This window comes from Pteropus vampyrus, unplaced genomic scaffold (genome assembly GCF_000151845.1).
Source record: "Pteropus vampyrus isolate Shadow unplaced genomic scaffold, Pvam_2.0 Scaffold64, whole genome shotgun sequence".
Lineage (NCBI taxonomy): Eukaryota > Metazoa > Chordata > Mammalia > Chiroptera > Pteropodidae > Pteropus > Pteropus vampyrus.
In genome coordinates, this window is record NW_011888845.1 from 386,641 (window position 1) to 409,056 (window position 22,416).

A 22,416-nucleotide genomic window follows, 5' to 3' on the forward strand; every position below is an offset into this window, starting at 1 on the left:
GCTTTAGCAAAGTGCACTGTTAGAAAGGAGAATTTTAGTTGCTTATTCTTTGGCAATTTATAATTCAGTTTTCCAGAGCTGAGAAGAGCATAGTGGCTGCAAATAAAAGGGGGGGTGGGGGGGTATGATAAAAGGCATATGCTTCTTTTAAAAGACAGTGCATTTAGGTACAACATATTTTAAAATTAATATTATTTGTTGTTCCTATTAAATTCAATTTGTCCAATTTTACACATTAGATGTTCCTAGAAAGATGAATTTTACATTGCACTTTTTGAATGAACCATCTTCATCCAAAATCAGCACCATTATAACTGCAAACGAAGGCTTTACCTGGAAATAGTATAACGAATCACACTTAAGAACTCCAAAACCTACTATTAAAAGTATTTTGTCCTCATAAATTCATAACTATGTGTTTATATTTTTTTCCACATAATCTAGTACATAGAACAACATCTGCCCAAAGCCTCACACATCACTTGAGATTCAATTTCAAAAAATACTATTTGAAAAAAAAAAATACTATCTGAATTGAAAGGCTGAAAAGCATTTATGGGCTGATATAGTATCATCATAATCTACATAGATGAAGCATTTCTATTTCTGAAACTTTTTATGTCGAAAACATTTCATACCCAATCCTAGTTTTTGCACTAAAAACAATAAAATCTATATTCTAAAAGAGCTGTAAATTTCTAATGTTTTACAGAGACTGAAGAGAACTGGGATTGTCAATTTAAAGTTTTAATTGGCATCTACTTATCGGATTTGTGTAATTTAATAAACTAAAACATGCGAAATATAACTAAACAAAAAGTCAATATACCTAAAAGTGAAAATAGATAAAAAGAAAATAGGCAGAATCAATCAGTAGGCAAACAAATGGAAAAGAATTCTTATTTTTATGTAACAGTACTATATATGTGTTTTAAAAATCACTGTTTTATGTCAGTGTGGTATCTCCAATGGAAAAAAAAAAAAGGTAAATAAGTAGCCCACATAAATAGTTTTACTGGTGGTGGGCGGGGGGGATAAAAGCTTGAAATAAATGTGAAGATAAAAGGGAACAGGAACAGACAAAATAAAATGTGCCTAAGTTTAAATCATGTCAGTATCAGGAAATAATAATAAAAAGCAAGATAAATGATAGGCCACCTGATATTCCAAGTTACTAATCCATTCTCTTGAAAATAAAACTTGTCAATTTTTTTTCTTTTCTTTATTCTTCCGAAATCTTGGAAAGCAGAGCTCTTTGTGAAATCCAACTCAGTAATACAACTACTTCTGAGTATGGCTCCTCTTTGTCCTTGCCAAACTAAAGCCAAATATAGTCCAGTCCAGGATTAGTGGCTATGTTTAAGAACTATGGCTCCCTGGATCTCCCCTTTCCTTCACTTTTGTGCATCCTCCCCTTTTTTTCAGTGCCTACCTCCGATCTGTCCCTGTAATGTTTCCTGCACTTTCTCTCTCAGATACTAATAGGTACCTGGTTAACTACCAATTATTGTTAAACTAAAATTCACACTAATGTATTAATTTAGGAAGCTATCTGCATAATTTTCATAAATTTTTATGTGTGTAACCGATTTGCCCTTCTAGATTTACTGGCTGTTTTAAAAAATAGAATAAGTAGAAAAAAGAATAAAACAGTGAGATTACTAATTTCATTGTTGCAGATGATTAGGTTACAATGTGGCAATTAGATCTTTTAAATTCCCAAAGGCAAAAATGCAAAATATTAAAATAATAAAATCTTACATGTTAGTGTATAATGTAAGGATGCTACATGTCTGTGTTAAATCTGGAGGAAGAAAGGTAAAACCATGTAAATTAAAATTCTTCTACCCGATTTTCTAAGGAATAGATGGGGGAAAAGAAGAATCTTATCTCCAGTTCAAAAGATCATTATGTAAGAATAGCAAAACAACTAAAAATGTATATCACCTGTATGTCTGTGTATGCATGAAATATTTTGGGAAGCATATATGAGAAACCGATAAATATGGTTGTTCCTACATAAGGAAACTGGATTGAGAGACAGAAATGAGAGAGAGACTACTCACTTTATACCTTCTGTACCTTTTAAAGTCTGTACCATGTACATTTATTCCCCATTCCTTCAAACAATAAAACAAGGGGGCTATATTAATCCTATACTGTTTCTAAATAAAATACTATCCGGAGGTAGCTTAGGAAGGGTATCCAAAGAGTATGTGAATCAGAGCAAGGAGACCCTCCTCTCACTGGTATCCTCCCACTTCTACTAGGAGAACAAAGTCTTCTGATCAAAGAGGTTATAAATCAAATCAAATTAATACATTGTGATAAATCTCACCCAAGTATACCTTACATAAAAAATACACTCTAAGTATACATATGGCATTTACCAGATCTTTCCCAGTATCATTGTCATCTTAAAGAAATAGTATTGCTGCTAAAGATTACATCATTCAAATTTCAATGTTTTTGCTTCTTAAAATTTCAGTGTATTCGTTTTTTGTGTGGGAGAAAGAATACTACTTGCTCTATTTTCTGTTCATTCAAATTTTTATAACATAAAGACTAAGATTTTCAAACTGCCTTAGTTGAACATATATTAAAAAAAGAAAAACTTAGTTTTTAACAAAAGAAAATGAGTATTTGTAGTCCCTGGATAAATTCTTCATGTCAGTAACTCACCTCTACTACCACTTGAAATTTTCCAGAATAGTTCTCTATCTTCCTTTCAAAAGCCACCAGGATTTCTTGCATAGGAGCAAGCTTTTCAGGACTGGTTTCAAGATCTTTTGGATTCCAGCTGCTGGAAAAGAAGGGCCACCATTTTTGGTCTCAGGAACTCTTTGGAAATATTTAATACAGAGTCCATTCCTTCAGTTTTCATAAAATTGTGTTTTAGGGGAGTTGTTCTCTTCTGTTTTAACTATTCTTTTTAAGAACAAAGTAAGTAAACCACACATTTAAAAATTAGAATTTTAAATGATGTGTAATTAGAGCAACCAGTTTTCATATTTTTCACAATGTCTAGTGATTTTCAGATCTTGATTTATCTGTTGCAGTATTTACCCATTGCTAAAATTCAGAGGCTGCATTTTTTAAGCAATAAAATTAAAAATTGTTATGACAAAGTTGAAAAAGTTTCATATTACTGCCTTTTATCATCTGTACTTACTCTGAATTTTATAGCACTAGAAGTCCAGGAATAAACCACTACTTTCAGCCTAAGTGTTTAAGGCCCAGCTCAGGAGTCATCATGGCCTCTTCCCTCCTCTGTCAGAAGTCTTAGTGATTCTAACTCTAATATTTCTGTATGCTTCCCCCAATAATCAACTCCACTGCCACTACTGTCGTTCAAGATCCAGTCATCCAATGCCTAAGCCACCAAAGGAACAAGCCTTTTAGATTTATGTTCTTAAAAGGAACATAACATTAAATGTCACTCTTCAAATTATAACATTTTAAGAACTCTCTGCTTTGTCTCTATCCCCACTCCCTATCACTCTTAGGATCAAGACCAAGCCAGCCCCTAGCGGCAAGATTCACCTTTACCACACATGACACACATAACTGAACCCAATGCTCTGTTCACAGAAAAGTACCTTACTTTCTCAAACAGAACATGTTTTCTCCATCTTTCTGCCTAAAAGGCCCTCTGCACATCACAGTATGTTTTTAGACATTCATAAACAAATAAAGGACACTATAAAAATAGCAATGAAACATTTTAAAAATGTTTAAATTTATCTCACTAGATACTGACATACATATAGATGTGTGTGTGTGTGTGTGTGTGTGTGTGTGTGTGTGTATTTTTTTTTTTAAAGGAGCTGCTATTAAGTAACTTGAAGTTACTTAGAACCAAGAAGTTACTTAAAACCAGAACCCAGGTCTATAGAGTTCCAAGCCAGTGCTTTGACTATGCCTGCTACCATTATATACTCATATAATGCAGGGAAGAGAAGTGATTACACCTTTAAAATAGCATGTGTAATGAAATTAATCATAATTGTTTCCAGATGATCCCTTCATACAGGTATTCATTCACTGCTACCTAACAATTTCCAAACAAATATAGCACTCTATAAAGGGACAAGTATGCCCTTATCTTCAAATAAGTTATTATTCCTTTAGTTATACTCTCTCAGTTCCACCTAGTTAGGCAGTATAAAAATAACAGAGTTAATTAATGAAAGACTTCCACTAAGCAACATCTTATAATGCTTTTCATTGCTTTGACCTCAAAACTACAGCCAGTTACTAGGAAAAAGAGAATTCTAAAAACTATTACTGACCTTTTAAAAAGTTTAACCTTAAAAGGTTAACAAATCAAGAGAAATAAAATGCAGGGCACAACCTTGTACATTCAAATTCAAATTCAAAATAAATGTGATGTTTTCCCAATGGATTGTTTAAAAATGAAAACTTCTTATTGAACTTCGCAGATTAAATTTTGTTAATAGGCAGTATCAAATTTCTTACTTTCTTTACCTTACTTTGCACATGTAGACAATACATAAACCCAACACTGTAAGCTGCCCCCTTGCTCTGCTCTTCTTTAAGGACACATTTAATGATCATGGCAAGGGGTTAGCATAAATTGAATCTAAATTGTCTTAAAAAGTTAAGTATGTACATGAGGCCATGATTGAGAAATTCTGTCAGTCTGATGGAATTATAATGAGCATGCTTCCTACAAAATAAGAAAAAAGTTGCCTGACCTTAGGTTTTCTTGAATAAATGTATACCAAGATTTGTGCACTGAAAGCGTATTATGTGCCTATTTCTATAATAAGACACTATGAAAATTTATCTAAGGCTCAAAATCTAAAGAGATTAAACAATGTTCTAACACATATAGGTTAAATGTAATTAAATCATGGCGCTCTCCTAGTTTTAAACTAGAATTTTATTCTATTAAATATTACTTGTCATAAAAATTCTGTAATAACAGTGACAATTTTTAAAGCTCCCAAGAAGCTCCTCACACACAAAAAAAAACATAACTAGAAAAAAACAAAAACTGATGGACAATATTTACAACAAAACTTGGTGATGAAGTCTCACCATAAATCCAAAATCCCATCAAAGCACTAATGATCTTCGGATCTGCATGATGCCTGCAACTAATGAGGAGTTGGGCGATCTACGAACAAAATAATAAAATAGTGAAGAGAGACAAACTGGGATTTACAGTAAACCAATTTGAGGAAAGCACATGAAACTGAAAAGATTTTCACCCAATTCAACAAGTGCAAAGGGTCCACAATAAGCTTAGAATGGGGGGAAACCACCTGGCCCCTATGAACTTTCACAATGTAACCGCCAAGCTTCCCTTCCAGGACAAGGCTCTACACTAAGAAGAAACTACTGGGAAATAATTCAAAATTAAGCAGGACAAGAATAATGAAGATAAAGGAAAGAAAAGGTTCAGATAAAAGTGGGAGAACAGAGCAAGAAAATATTAGAAAATAAGTGATCTTATTTTTGAACATTATGTGAAAACAACTGAAGAGAGAGGTCTGCTAAGTTAGAAAAGTGATCTTGAATATCAATTCCTTTTAAAAGTAATGGAAAAAATAATGTCATATAAAAATAATAAAGATCAAATCTCATACAAAGTTATTAGAAGAGAATAAGAAGCAGAATAACATCTCCATAATGAAACCACACTAGAACAAATATGCCCAGAAAACAAATCGAAACTATAGCCTAATTAAGAAAGAGCTAAAAGACATGTACGAGATATAAAATATGTGAGTTAAAAGACATGTGAAGTTATGAAAGAACAACTAAATCAGGAGTTAAAAACATTGAAAATTAAAATCTCGGAAAGAATTAGAAAAAATATTTTAGAAATGAATATGAAATAAAATGGAACATGAGAACAAATAAACACAATAATGGCCTAAGAAAACTGGAGAGGCAAAAGAAAAAAATATTTAAAATTAAAAAAAAAAGTCACGAAAAGCATCTAAGAGAAAGTGACAAATATGGGATTTAGAAAATGAAGATCTAACATACGGGTAAGAGAGTCACTAAAGAAGAAAACTCAAAGAAAAAGGAATACTAAAAAACTAATTTTAAAAAAGTCACTGAAATAAAAAAAAATTTTTTGAAACTACATATTCAAAGTGCATACCAAGATATACAATGAAAATATTAAGCAAAAGGCCACAGTGGCTACAGGCAAACACATAACTATGATATATCTAAACAACTGCTATGCAACAAAAAAATAATTTGAGCCAATTATATTGCTTTAAATTTTCTAGTAGCCTCTTTAAAAAAAAAACAAAAAACAGGTAAAAATAATCTTAATAATATATTTTATTTAATGCATCTTTCTCTTCTGCAGAACTCCCATAGAAAACATAATAACTTATCTCACCTTCATCAATGCAATACATTATTAGATCCTGTTCCAAGTAAAACAAACCTGGACAATTACATGATTTACGGAAAATTTACATTTCAATTGCCTGTCAATATTCTAGTTCCAGCTTTCTATTGTTAAAAGATGTAAGAGGTACCTCACAGAAATGCTGTCCTATCAACTGAAAGCTATTTTATTTCACAAAATTAATATGTGATTTTTAAAGAATAAAATTTATCGTAACTTCATCTGAAATATACTTTCAAAGAGGAAAAAAACTTTAGTCTATTTTAGCCACTTCCATCCCCTACCTCTCATAATCCTTTAGATCTCAATTTTACCAAAAGATGGGCACCAATATAAGTACCTGTAATTTTAGTTGCTTTTTTAGCTACAGAGAAATATTTAAAGTATCTATCAATTCTCCTTTGCCTATTTTCCCTGTACGGGTCTTAATTGATTAGGAGTTCAAGGTGAGGCCACAGAATATAGCAAAGCTTACTGATGAAGATTAGTGAAAACCCATAATTTTAGCTTCCTTATAAAAAAATTGTTTTCTAAGAAAGATCAAAAGTTTAAATTAAGACAAGCAGGTAAATGCAATGACACATCTATTACTAAATTAAACTAAAGGCTACAAGTTACCTTACGGATTTTTCTAGGAATAACAATGTTATAATAGAAATCTAACCCATTTAGCCAGTAATTCTTTTTCCTTATGAAAGAAAATATAAAAAGTAAAAATATTTGTTCAAAACATTTTTTAGAGCCTGTCTTTAACTTAAACTGAGAATACTGTCACATTTTTCTGAATTATACAAGAGTACAGGAAATTTTTATCCTATGAGGTGAAATCTGACATTTGGAAAAAGTTGAATCACCTCTCTAACTGTAACATACTAATGTTTATGAACTGCTGTGGTAACCAAAGAGGACTGAGCATACAATCAAAGAATTTCAAGAATTGTAGAGACTTCAGAGTAATTCAAAGTATTCACTACCTTTCCATTCAATACTTGAATACCAGCTACACATTGCCAAGTGGCTGTCCAGCTCTGCACAAACCATTCTAGTAATGGTAAACTCACTACTTTCCAAGGCATTCAATTTCAGTTTGAGATGGTTTGAAATACCACAAAGTACCACCTTTCTAGTATGTGCATATGTTACCCTGGAATTTCCACAAAGTAGCTTAAGTTATATTCCTTATGACTGCTGAATTTTTGAATTTCAAAGTATATAGGAATATGAGGAGAAAAGGATAGAGACCAAGAAATGAAAAAAGACACCACATAAAAATATAGGATAAATTGAGGAGAAATGCTTGATTTTTTTCTTCACTTTCTCCATTCTCCTCATTGCTAAAGACAGCAAGCATTATCTCACAGAATTATATCAAACCAAAGATTGTTCTCAGCATGCCATTAAAAAAAAGCAGAGTATTCCTAGCAACATGGGTAGCCCATCACAAGGACTACAAATACACATGCAATACAGTTTCTAACTACTTGAAGCTTACAATTCGGTTAACTCAACAAACATGCACAAAGGTAAATAACAATGTGTTACTAGATAACTAAGCACAATCTATACTCAGAAGTTTTTATCAAAATAGGGATTTCAGATTAAAGAATGGGAAGAATCTGACTTGACAGAAGGAATATGCAAAAAACAATTTCCAATAAAGACAAAAGGAGAATCGAAACAAAACAAAACAAAAAACAAACAAACAAAAACAAGAACACATCATCAGATTGCTTCAATAGGAAAAGCTGTCTCTCAGCCAAAGCGATCTATTGTAAAGCATCTGGAGTAAGGTCTAAGTCACAGGATGAAGCACCTGACTACGAATTTAAGAAAATTAGTACTTTTAAGAGTCTCAGAGTTGAGCCAATGCAAATCCCTAGGAGCAAGGTACAATTGTCAAAGCAGGGTTCCAGGCAGATTATTCTAGATATGGTGTGTAAAATAGATGGAGAAGTAAGAATAGGAAGATCAGGAAGAAACTAATGCCTTAGATATGGTGCAAAAAATGAGAATGGAAAGCAACAGAAGGAACAAAAGAACTGACGGAATATAGGGGTACAAGAAAGAAAGAACCACTGAACACCACAAACTTTAAGATTAACTGGAACAATGATATTAACTAAGAAAAAAAGCCAGTCTGAACAACCAGATAATTATTTTTAAAAAAGATATGTCAAGTTTCAGGTAAACAGACATTTACCAATCTTAAAATTTACAAATGCTACACATTAATAACCGTGACTGTAGCCAGAATTTCCCACACTGAAACACTAAAACAATTTCATAAATCCTTTTTTCCTGTTTTTATATGGAACATATAGAGGTTTTGTTGATACTGCTATAAAGCAATGGTCAACTCTGGCATTCTATTCTATACTCAAATGCATAATGTTATCTGACAAAAAACAAAATCTATGCCTGGTCATATGTATTCTTTTCTCTTAACCTCTATCATTGTATTAACAGCTAGTTTCATTTGCCTCGTTGTGAAGCATTTTTCATAAAGCATCAAGATTTTTAATTATTTCACAAAAGTTACTGAACATACAAAGATAAGTAGATAATGTAAGGCCATGTTAAAATTCCAGTGTCATGGAATCAAACAACCTAACTCCAGCCTCATAGAATGTACAATTAAAATGGATGCTTGAAAAAATTACCAATTACTTCATGCCAAGGATATCCAATGTTTCCTAAGAATGAAAAATGAACAACAAAGGCCTCCAATAGGCAATCTAAAAAAGAACTAAAACTCATTGTAGAAGTCACTACTGGAAAGAGAAGGAAAACACACACACACACACCCACACCCCACACCCCCAATCCCTCCACCCATCCTAGCTGAATCCATGAGAATAAATGAGTTTTCCTATGGAGAAAAACAAAGGAGCAAAGGGCTAAAGATAAAACTACAGAAAATATCCAGTAGGAGGGAACAGTAGAAACAGAAATAGTAAAATATTCAGATACTAAATAAAGCAACAAAGTAATGTGGCGCAGTAACTTTAGCTTCTTTTACAAAGACACAAGAAGGCAGTGGTTAGTGTCAAGTGAAGCAGGAAGATCAAGGAGGAGGATGAAGAGTTGGATTTGTCCATTAGGGATAAGTAGTGATCTTTGTGAGTGAAAACTTAGCGGGAGGATGGGAAAAGAAATAAGTAATTGTAAAAATAAGGTAAAGAGATGAAAATTGCTCAAGAAATTCAACTGCTAAAGGAAGATTAAGAGCTAGTCCCCATAAGACTAGTGGCTGGCACAGTTGGGAGGACTCGCTGGCTGAATGAGCAAACAAAGAAATAGTAGAGTATAGCAGCGTCAAGGGATGTATGTTAGGAGAACAAGGGTATGAGGGGGACTTTTTTTAGGGAAGGGGGAGGGTAAGGCAACATGTTTCGAAGAAAAAAGAATTTAAAGATGCCTCTAAGTGAATATAAATTTTTTGATTAGGTGGGAAAGAATGAAAATAAAGGCAGAGAAACTAGCAGCCAGTACCTTCTTCTACTCTGCCCCTAAAAAAAAAAAAAAGAAGAAGAAGAAAAAGAATAAAAAGCAGGGAGTCTAAGCAGAAACATTCAGAGGTTGGGTCTGACAGAAAATGAGAGGGAAGAAAGCTATTCTTTTGTTATAAGAGTAAATAACGATGTGAAAAGCGCTGGGTTTAAAAACTTTCCTTCTAGACCAAAATGTAGTCAAAGCTAAAGTAAAAATGGTAAAGATATGAAAAGAGGGAGTCGAAATGCCTATAAAATGTTTAAGGCAAGTTAACGAAGGATAAATCATATGCCTGGAAACTGGACAATTTCGAATGTAAAGTTCTCCAAGATATATTTTATACATGAAAAAATTTTAGTTGCATGGCTTTAGTGTCCCCAAGAAAATACAAAGTACCTCATCAGTAAATGACACCAGTAAGCAATAAAAGAATCTGTGAGAGAAGATTAAAGATTTATAGATACACAAAGTATTAAAAGTAGTCCGAAAGTTATAAACATAAATATCAAATATATGGAATATATGTTGCAATATGGACAAAGTCTTACAAAGATGTTTTATTAGGCAGCACGACTTACAAGCCTCTGTAGAAAGTGAGCTAAGAAACTTGAGAGCACAAGTAATGTTTTCTCTATGATAAAAATAAGTATTCTTCATTTTAACTCCTTCAATGCACACAATGAAAAGTGATTAAGAATTTTTAAATAAAGGGTAAAAATTAAAAATAATACTTGAGGTTAACGAACCAGTACAAAATAAAAAATAAAAGCTACAGTATTTATAAAAGTATTAAAAAACTGGTCCTTTCCAAAAAATTGAGAAGTACCTGACAACAAATCCGATATCAAAGACATCTAATCTGAGCATGAATCACATTTTAAAAAAGAATATTGATTAAAATTTAAGGTAAGTAGCTCTATTTTTATGCTAACAAAAATCAAAGTAAGTTTTGGTAGGCAAACTATTTTCTTTTAAAAACAAGCATACAGCAATTCTAACACAGCTATAATATAGCAGATGCCCTAAAAACTAACTCTCACATTCACAATTAATATAAATATGGTAGACATATACCAGCTGATAAGAAAGCTTGAGGCAAAAAATACATTTTACATAGTCACATAAAAAAAAAAAAAACTTTTTTTTAATAGCTTGACTGGACTCAGAGATTAAATCACATTTCCATGTTCACTAATAAAAGATCTAAAAAACTGAGTATAGTCTTTAAAAATTAGAAACATGATTTTCATGATATGTGGGGTGGCAGTAGGGGAAGATGTAGGGTAGAATTTATGCAGTGAAAGTATTTCTCTCTATAAATAAATACTACTCAAATACTTTTTATATCAAAGGAATTCTTATAAAATACCATAGAATAAGGAACACTAAATCACATTGTGATCTTTATCTTCTCTAATCTGAGTTGAGTCAGAGTTAATAAGAATGAACTCCGAAAGATAAACATTCCAATGTATAGTAACCAAAGGGTATAGAAATCAGTGCAGTGGTTGCCCCTGGAATACCTGACTAGAAACTGGCACAAAGAAACTTTCTAGGGTGATGGAAATGCTCTGCATTATCTTGAATGGGGTGTTGGTGACACAGTACAGACATCTGCCAAGACACATAAAACTCACTTATGTTTGTAAATTTTTCTCTTTGTTATTATACATCAATTTTATAAAAGCAAATAGACAGAATGCCAAAGCATAGAGCTGGATTATACGGAACATATCTACCAAATCAGGAAACAAGATATGCTTAAATTTGAATAAGGAGCAACCTCAATAGACAACTGATATGATTACCTAACTATTCATCTCAAAATGCCTTAACATCCAACACTACTAAAAATGAACTAATTGTTTTTCACAAATATTCTTAAAAAGTAATTCATTTATACTCAATAATATCACACAATTAATCAATTTGTTTATTTACTCAGTAGTACATTTAGCAACCAATTTATCATAGTAGATTCACCAGAAACTGCTTAAGATCAGAAAGATATTCAAGGCAGCAATACTGAGGGTCTCATAAAATGAAAAACTGGACTAATACTAATAACTGACAAGCTAATATTATTGAGTGTTTAAAATGTGCTAGGTACTGTTCTCAACACTTTATCCATATTAAGTTATTTGATCCTTACAGCAATCTACAGAAGTAGGCACTATTATTATTTTCACTGCACAAATGAAAAAACTGAGGCATGTGAAGTCAAGTATCCACTTGTAACCACCCAGGTCTAGGTCTGGCAGTCTGACTCTAGGGACAACTTAACTTTCTTAATCACTTTGTTCTACTGCCTCTCTAGAATCAGTTCCCTTGAAGTTTTCTAGGCTAAAATAAAGGTTGTGTTCTGTAGTATGGAATCTTGGGGTCTTCACCATTTACATGCTGATTTATATTGCACAATAGTCCCAGAATGATTTTTAAAGAACAGCTCTGGCTTCCTTGTGATTACTCACAAAGCCTACTATAAGAATACTGGATGGTGCATCTGTGTCTATTTTTTTTAAGTAAAACTTGACTGTCTACTCATGTGGTTTTTTTAAGTGAGTGCGTCCAGGAAAACCTGGAAGAGGAGCTCTGTGGTATACGGAGCTATGCAGAGAATTCTCTGGTGACAAGTACTAATCAAAAGTTTTGCATTCCAAAACAATTCTCATTTCAGGAAGTTGTTAGTTGGAACCATACAAATAGTGTTCAAATACAATTTCAAAAGCTATCACTTAACAATTGTTTTCAAAATCCTCACATTTTTAATAACACAGTAGTATCTTACTATGTACCTGCAAACTATTCCACAGAAAACCAGTAAAATGCAGCCCCCTGGGAAGTTCTGATCTAAGCTATAAGAAAAGTACAGATGCCCACCTCAAATAACCTGCTGTTCAACTCCTTTCAACAGTCTAGTTGAGAAAAATAATATTTCTCAAGAAATGAATTGTCCAGGGATTGCACATTTTTTCCTTAGTTTAGAATAAATCATTAAAAAGGAAATACACTTTGGGTTCTGAATGTTTGTACCTACATAATCCATTACAAATGCCAAGTTACATTTTCAAGCTACACTTCACATTTTCTTGAAGACAACTTAAGAAACGACATCCTGAAATTTGCTACCACAGTTACTACAGAGATGATATTAAGAACACTGCCTTATAATAAAATGCTCTGCTTCCTTGATATAACAAGGATCTTGAGAATAAAGTATCATATTTCCTTTTACGCCCTAGTCAGGAAAAAGCTCAAAAATTTATTTAAAACTGAATGAAATAAATTATGCTCGTCTTTATAACCTGAAGATTTCTACTCTATTTTCTTCTGAGTATTTTTGAAGTTTAATTTTTAACAATACTTAAAATTATTTGCTCCATCTAGAATTTTTTGGTATAAATATGTCCTCCGTATAGAAGTTTTAGTTTCTTTAACCAAATCTATATATCTTTTTTGATGACCTGCTCCCCTCAGAATTCTATTCTATTCTTTCTACTCTTACTCTCACATCTCATCAATTTTTGTGTTATTTTTGTTTTTTCTGATTGTAATATCATTAGGTTCAACTATATATATTTGCATATTTAGCTTACGTACTAACTAAAAGTTCTCTGAAAAGGGCATAAGAAAAAGTAGTGTAATTTCACTGTGAATTATAAAATAAAACCAGTAGTAATAATCGTTTTTACATTAGTGTCAACCTTAAAGGTTAGAAAGCATGATTTTTGAGAATTTAAAATTGTCATACTGGAAAAATGGCAAACGCTTAAAATTACAAATCTATCTCTAACAAAGCTAAAACCTTCAAGACAAGTCCAAATTAGTCATTAGAACATTTGCAAGCTTGACTTTCTTCCAAATATTAGGCCTTGCCTGCAAATCAAGAGCATCTCTGCACAGAAAGAAAATCTTGAAAGTTAGTTTTTAGATGAGAGGTAGTTTATTCTTTATCTTTATCCAGGCTCCCTCTACTGACCACAAAACAAAAGAAACTATGGAATTTTACTGGCAAATTCCATCAATGCAAGAAAAAGGAATTAATTTTTTAAATACTTCAAAAATCAACATTTTAGATAAAAATAGATTAAAATCTGACTTTACTATAGACCCAAGAAGAAATAAACACTGCTATTTACAATTCAAAGAACACACAAATTTTATATGTGGCACATACCATTTTAACATACTCCTTTTCAATATCAATCCCCGCTGCAAAAAAGGTTAAAGATTTTAAATTTATTTTAAACATTTTTAATAATTTTTCAGTATGGATATGTTTACCTGTATCTGTTCTGGTGTCCATTGGTCTAGGTTGACTGACTTGACCCTGGATATATGAACTCCAAGATTTCTGTGAATTCCAGCACATCTGATGCAAATAAATACACCGATATTCCAGGAAGCCCATCGGGGACCTAATTAAGGAGAAGAAAAAAAAAGCCAAGTATTAAAAACTACAATCAATATCATGACAACACACAAATTAAACATCATTCTCATTTTTTATACTATTATAATGGATGCTTACAAAATTTACACGCTTAAATTTTCAAATGGCACTAGTAGCAGCTTGCTAAGAAGACACGTGTCTTGGCTGTGCTGAAACATTATAAATCAACCTGCAAGAAGAACCTTAATGAGTTTACTAATTTTGCTTTCCTAGAAAACTTCTCCGAAATCTAAGAATTTAAAATTAATTTATGTGAAGTTTTTTCACTCGGCATATGTGAACCAGTAGTATAAAATTACAATAAAAAATAAGTTCTTTACTAAATGTGTAGTGTAGTTTAAAGATTACCAACAAATAAAAATCAAAGAAAGTCTTAAAAATGAAAAGTAGATGTTAGTAAGAAATAGACAACCAACCTATTTAAAAAATGGGCAAAAAGGTATAAATGGGTAATTCACAGAAGAAGAAATATATAGCCAATAAACATATAAAAACATACACAATCTCACTGGTAATTAGGGAAAATGCCCTGTAAAGCTATAACGACCCTCATTTTACGTTCGACACATTGAAAAATTTTTAAATCTATTAAGTGTTGGCAAAGATGAGAAACAACAAAGACTGCCTCAAGAGGCCTTAGATCAGATTAAACTCAAATACAACCCTGAGATTAAGAAATTTAACAAATGAACTAAAGTGTGCTAGAAAATGTTAGTACTTTGGGTCATGGTCAAAAAATTCTGAAAAATGCTGTGGAGAAACTCACATAAGTATATAAGAGCCTTAGCTGTATTATATTCTTCATACCTTTGAATATTTTTTCTTAATAATTTTGAATGTTATTATGTTTCACATATTGCTTGCATAATTAAAGTAACAATGAAAAAATAAAAGTAATATCTGGGAATTATGTCAAATATTCAGACACATATCTAACTGATTTACTGTATATATGTTTTTATAATCAAATGATCTAACTAATTCATTTGATTATAAAAACATATATACAGTAAGAGATAGCAATAAAAATCAACTTTTTTTAAATTTTAGGCTTCTGTTTTAGGTGCATACTTTTTATCTAAAGGTGAGCATCAATCTACAAAATAACACTGAAGCCAGTAATTATAATGCAGTAAAATTATCCCCCACCTCATTCCTTAGGTGGTATAAATTTTGCATATACAAAATTTATGCCAAAATGTCCTGCTTTTAAATTTAGAAATTACACCTAAAAGCCAACAAATATTTGGGACATGCTCTATTTAAATATTTGTTTGATTGCTACAAGTGTCAAGATGAATCAGAAGCCAAAAAAAAATGTACTGTCAACTACGTTGCCACTTTTGAGCTGTATAAATTACACTGAACCAGTAGCAAACTGAGCAACAAAGTTCTCACTTGTTAAATGGAATTAGGATTGGCTGTACTCGTTACTTAGGTGAGACTTGTATAGAAAACATTTTGGGAAGTCCTAGCCACAACAATCAGACAAGAAAAAGAAAAGGCATCTAAATTGGAAAGGAAGAAGTAAACTGTCTTTACTTGCAGGTGACATAATACTATATGTAGACAACCCTAGAGATTCTACCAAAAAGACTCCCATTTATAATTGCATCAAAAAAAGAACTCTAGAATAAATTTAACTAAGGAAATAAAAGACCTGTACTCAGAAAATTATAAGACACTGAAGAAAGAACATGAAGAAGACACAAATAAATGGAAGCAAAAGTCATGCTCATGGATAGAATTAACATCATTAAAATGTTTATACAATGCAAAGCCATCTACAGATTCAATACAATCTCTATCAAAATACCAATGACATTTTTCACAGAACTAGAATAATTCTAAAATTGACAGGGAACCATAGAAGACCCCAAAATAGCCACAGAAATCTTGAGAAAGAAGAACAAAGTTGGAGGTATCACACTACCTGATATCAAACTATACTACGAGGTTACAGAAATCAAAACATTATGATCTTGGTATAAAAACAGACATGCAGATCATGAAGCAGAATGGAGAGCCCAGAAATAAACCCACAACTATATGGTCAATTAATCTGTGACAAGGGAGGCAAGAATATACAATGAGGTAGAGACAGTCTATTCAATAAATGCTATTGAGAAAACTGGACACACACACACACACACACACACACACACACACACACACACACACAGACGAAACTGCACCGCTTTCTTACACCATATACTAGAATAAACTCAAAATGGATTAAAGACTTAAATGTAAGACCTGAAACCATAAAATTCCTAAAAGAAAACATAGGAAGTCAATTCTGACATCACTCTTAGTAATTTTTCTGATTTATCTCCTCGGCAAGAGAAGCAAAAGAAAAAAATAAACAAATGGGACTACAGCAAAGGAAGCCATCAAGAAAATGAAAAGACAACCTACTGAATGGGAGAAGATATTCACCAATGATATATCTAAAAAAGGGTTAATATCTACTAGAGGGGAGGGGTGTGGGGGAGAGGGCAGTAGATGGGGAAAAAATTAAAATAATTTCTTCAATTAAAAAAATAAAAATAAAAAATAAAGAAGGAAGTTAATATCCAAAATACAGAAGGATATCATACAACTTAACACTCAAAAAACAAGCCATCTGATTAAAAAATGGGCAGAGGACCTGAACAGACATTTCTCCAAAGAGGACATACAGATGGCCAAAAGACATATAAGAAGATACTCGGTGTCACTTATCATCAGAGAAAGGCAAATTAAAAACCAGAATGAGATATCACCTCACACCTGTCAGAATGACTATCATCAATAAATCAAACAAGTGTTGGAGAGGATGTGGAAAAGAGGAAACACTTCTGCACTGTTGGTGGGACTGCAAATTGGTACAGCCGCTATGGCAAACAGTATGGAGGTTCCTTAAAAAATTAAAAATGGAACTACCTCATGACCCAGCAATTTCATTTCTGGGTATTTATCCAAAGAAATCCAAAACACTAATTGGAAAAGATATATGCACTCCTATGTTCACTGCAGCATTATTTACAATAGCCAAGATATGAAAGCAATCTATGTGTCTATAGAAAGGTGAATGGATAAAGAAAATGCCATAAAAAGGAATGAAATCTTGCCATCTGCAACAACATGGATGCTAACTGAAATAAGTTAGACAGAGAAAGACAAATACCATATGATTTCACATATATGTGGACTCTAGAAAACAAACTAACAAACAAAACAGAAATAGACTTGCAGATACAGAGAACAAACTGATGGTTGTCAGATGGGAGTGGGGCTGGGGAGGGTGGGTGAAAAAACGCAAAGGGATTAAGAAGTACAAACTGGTGATTACAAAACAGTCACAGAGATATAAAGTACAGCAATAATACTGTAATAACCAGGTATGGTACACCAGGTGGGTACTGGACTTATCAGTAGGGATCACTTCATAAATTATGTAAATGTCTAACCTTTATGTTGCATATAAAACATAAAGTAATATAAAATGTTAACTATAATTGAAAATTTTTAAAAAATATTTTGAAAGTTTTAAAGTAATAACAAGTACAAATTATTGTCATAAGAAATTATTTCTTTCTTTTTCTAGAAAAGTTTCTATATTGGTCTGCAAAACAAGTGTATCTTAACTTTCCTTAAAAAACAATTTCCAAAAAGGCAGTGAGTCAAAAGCACAATGTGAAAACAAAAGATTTGCAATGCAATCCAAGTGCAGCTTGGATTTTCTGTTCTCAAAATAGAATGATTCCCCTCAGAATATCTGCTAAGGGACCCATAAGTCAAATACAAATGGAGATTTTTCTTACAGCACAATTTTTCTGATGTAGCAAACATTATGATTGAATGAATGAATTGGGAAGTGTCATTAGCAAAATGTTATAGTGACTGTCCAAGCAGGTAAAAAGCTATAGTACACAATACAGTGGTGCATTTTTACTATACCCAAAGATAATAAAGAGATTAATGTATATAAAAGCATATGTAACTATAGTGTTAGCAGTAAGAGAAGAAAATGGCTATATTACTATTGAGCAAAAGCTAGCTATAATTAAATGTTAGATGAAGTTTAGGTTTTATGCAATAAAACCTAAGGCTACAAAAATCATTTTATTGACTCCTGAAAGGAAAAAAAATTTTTTGCTATCACTTATGGGAAACTTAAGCCCCACTTTTACCTACTGAAATAATAATATAATTTTGTCAATGCATCTTTCTTTGGAATTAGCTATCATATCTTAACAATAACGTTAGGAACCCCCAAAAATAGATTTTTAAAAATCTAACTGAAATTACAAATGGATTATTCACTCTAAAATATTAGCCTGGCAAATTTACCTAAAACTGCCTTGATAAAACAATAGACGCTCAACATGGCAGTCGTTCATTTATTGGTATGAAATTCTCATTTTCCATTCACCAAACTGTTCAATGGGTACTTGCCAACTCTGTGCCAAATAAATGCTGTTAAAAGACCATGGACACAAAGTTCCCAGACTCAGGAGGCCAAGCCAAGAATAAACAGGTATGACTATTTAAAAACAATCTGGTGAAACCTAGTAAAGTTCTAGAAGAATAAATCCTTCTACCAGGCAATCTTATCCTCCCTCCCCGCTCTCTCTCTCCTTCTCTCTCTCTCTCTCTAAAGCACATGCACTTACACACACATACATACAGGTTTATCAACTTATATATGTAATATGACATATCAATGTGCACATATACACTCTTACACACACAATACACCCTACAGCAATATTTAAAACCACAGGTCACAATGTATTAATTTAATCTCAACAAGTATTTATTTCTAGAAGAGAAAGATATGAGTACATCACATGATGAATATAATTTTGTTAAACTTTTACAAAAAAATCAATAACATTTATGTGTGTACAGACACAAATACACACGAAAATCAAGTCATGCTGTAAAATATTGTTTCTCTGGGTCACAGTCAAATAAGGCTAAAAACCATTATAAATAAACTCATACATGTGTACAAAAAAAACATGTACCAGAGTATTTATAGCAGCATGGTTTCTAAAAATGTTTAGTAATAACTTAAATGTTCACCAGTATGATTAACACAACATTCAATGGAATATTACACATCAGTGAAAATGAATAAATTGCACATATCTACATGGACAAATTTTAAATGTAACATGGAATAATCAATGTTAGCATAATGTGATACATATGAGGGGCAATGAGGAAACAAAGTCTGTCGGAAGGTACACAGATCTCACAGAGGAGGCAAAGCCCGAATTGTAATTTAAAGGCTGACTAGTAGGCAGAGAATATGCTAAGACACATTCTTGGCAAAGGTTAAAAAAAAGTGTAGTATGGTAGGGAACTCTGGTATTGCTAAAGGGCAGAGTAACAGAATATTGGGGACATTTTTCAGGAGACAATAAGAGGAGGCCACATAATAAAAGGTCTTATGTGATAGACTAACTGGTTTACCCTGGCTCCCACAGAGAAGGTCCCTAATAGCTCTTCCAAGTTCATCATGGCTCTCTCACTCACATACCACGATTACACATGCATCAGGTGAAAACAACTGAGGCAGCATCATAGTAGCATCAGAGTAGTGGATGCCTAGGGAAAGGGACACACATCAAAGCAGTAAAAGGATTCAAAATTGAAACTACGTATATCAAAATATTGTCCAGGATCAAGCATGAAACAAGAAAGATGACCTTTCTCTTTTGCTACCACAAAGCCCTCTGTTCTTTACCCAAGAGTGACCATCCTTTCATTATTCACGATTAGCTATGTTATGGGTTAGATATGCTTGTCGATCACCAAGAGAAGCAAGCAACAACCCATGAAAATATGTTTTCAACATTGTAAACCGAACTATATACAAACCTGAAAAAGTTTGTGATAGTGGGGTGGAGGGGAATTGCTGCAAATGAGCATGAGATCTTTTGTTTGTTTGTTTCAAGTATACAGTACATTGGTTAGACATGTATATAGTTTATAAAATGATCCCCGGTTGCTCTTTCTCTCCTCTGGCTCTACACCTAGCCATTACATTAATGCTAACTGCATTCCCTATGTTGTGCTCTCTATCCCTATGACAATCTGTCAACTACTAATTTGTAATTCTTTAACCCTTCACCCCTTTCTCCCAGACCCCCAAAACTGCTCTCCTCTGGACGTCACCACATTGTCCTCTATATTTATGAGTCTGTTTTTGATTAATTTGTTCTTTTTGTTCCTTAGATTCCACATACAAGTGAAATCATACAGTATTTATCTTTCTCTAACTTATTCCACTCAGCATAATAACCTCTAGGTCCATCCATGTTGTTGCAAATGGTAGGATTACACTTTTTTAATGGCTGAGTAATAATCCATTGTATATATGAACCATAACTTCTGTAATCGTCTGTTGATGGGCATTTAGGTTGAAAGATCTTTTTTAATAATGGAACTATTGTAAAATTCAATTATGGTGATAGTGGCAAAACTCTGTTAATATGCTAAAATCACTGAAATATACACTAAAAATAAGTGAATTTTATAGTATATAAATTATATCTCGATAAGGCCATTTAAAAAAAAACCCTGTATACATGTCTTTAATCATAGACATGAAATATCATAAATACGTTTTATTGCTTTTTTCTTCCTTTACCAGAAAAGAAAGAATGGTAGCCAATAATAGAACTATTAGTTGAAGTTGAGAAGACACTAGTAGATGATCTCAGTATGAGGAGTCCTGGCAGATATACAGAAATGTCAGGCAAGAAGCCATGATATCTGACAATTGATAAGTATTAATTTTTCATTAATACATATCCTAATTAAACATGGTAGCTATCATCTTCTGGAAAGTGGCTTAATAGTTAAGATTTTTCATCTTACTTTTTAAGTAAGATGACCTGCATGATACAAAAACAAAAACCCAAGCAACAAACCCCAACGATAAGTGTTTCTTAAAGAAAACAAAATAAAATTCACCAACTGTGTTGTCAAAATCTTGACCTATCACCAGGCCAAGATCTAAAAGAATGATAAAGTTTGGTGCCATTGTTTCCCTTTCAGTGTTTCTAATTATACCATTATCCAAATTTTTTTTTCCCTTTCTAACCAAGTGTTGTCATTCTGCCCCATCCAGGCCTTCATTCCTTGGTAAAAACTCCAACTGCCAAACTTCAATCATCATGTACCTTGAGTTCATGAAGAAGTTACTCAATGAAGGCAACATAACAGCTCTGCTACAAAGACCTGGATTCGAATCACCAGACACTTATGGCTATAGAACTGTAGACAAATTTTAAGACCTCTCTTAAATGTCAGTTTCCACAACTATAAAATAGGGCCAGTTCATCTGTTCCTTTTAGGGTCCTCTGAAATTAAAGGACATGAAATATACAAATACTTAGCACAAAGAGAACTACATACAGCAGTCCCCTCTTACCCATGGTTTCAGTTCCCCATTGTCAACTGTGGCCCAAAATTATTAAATGAGAAATTCCAGAAATAAACTATTTATAAGTTTTAAATTACCTGCCATTCTGAGTTGTGTGACAAAATCTCTCACTGACCAGCTCTGTCCAGGCAGTGAAATGAATCATCCCTTTGTCCAGTGTATCCAAGCTATATATGCTCCCTATCTGTCACTTAGTTGCTATCTCAGTTATCAGATCGACAGTTGTGGTAATGCAGTGCTTGTGTTCGAGTAACCCTGTTTTACTTAATAATGGCTAGAACATACAAAAATAGTGATGCTGGCAATTAAAGTGCTTCCTCTAAAAGGTGAAAGTTCTGAACTTAAAAAAAAAAAAAACTGTACGCTGAGGTTGCTCATCTCTAAAGTAAAGATGAATTTACTATCCATGAAATTGTAAAGAAGAAAAAAATTCATGCCAATTTGCTGTTTCACCTCAAACTGTCAAACTGACTGTGTGACAAGTACTTAGTTAATAATGGAAAAGGCATTAAATTAGTGTACAGAAACAAGAACAGAAAACTTGTTCCAACTGATGACTATGTTGCTCGAGAAAGCACTAACACTGAAGACTTCAGCAAGAAATTCCCTGAAACAAGTGACATCAAG

General features: G+C 32.7%; 1 protein-coding gene across 3 annotated transcripts in view; it reads right to left on the minus strand.

Annotated features, from left to right (window-relative positions):
* Positions 1–22,416, minus strand: part of SMAP1 (small ArfGAP 1) — a 125,744-nt gene that overhangs the window by 76,582 nt on the left and 26,746 nt on the right. For all 3 annotated transcript variants that reach the window (XM_023531205.1, XM_011361174.2, XM_011361175.2), the window contains one exon: positions 14,177–14,310. In XM_023531205.1, the coding sequence (XP_023386973.1) occupies positions 14,177–14,310 (134 nt within the window). The remainder of the gene's footprint in view (positions 1–14,176; positions 14,311–22,416) is intronic.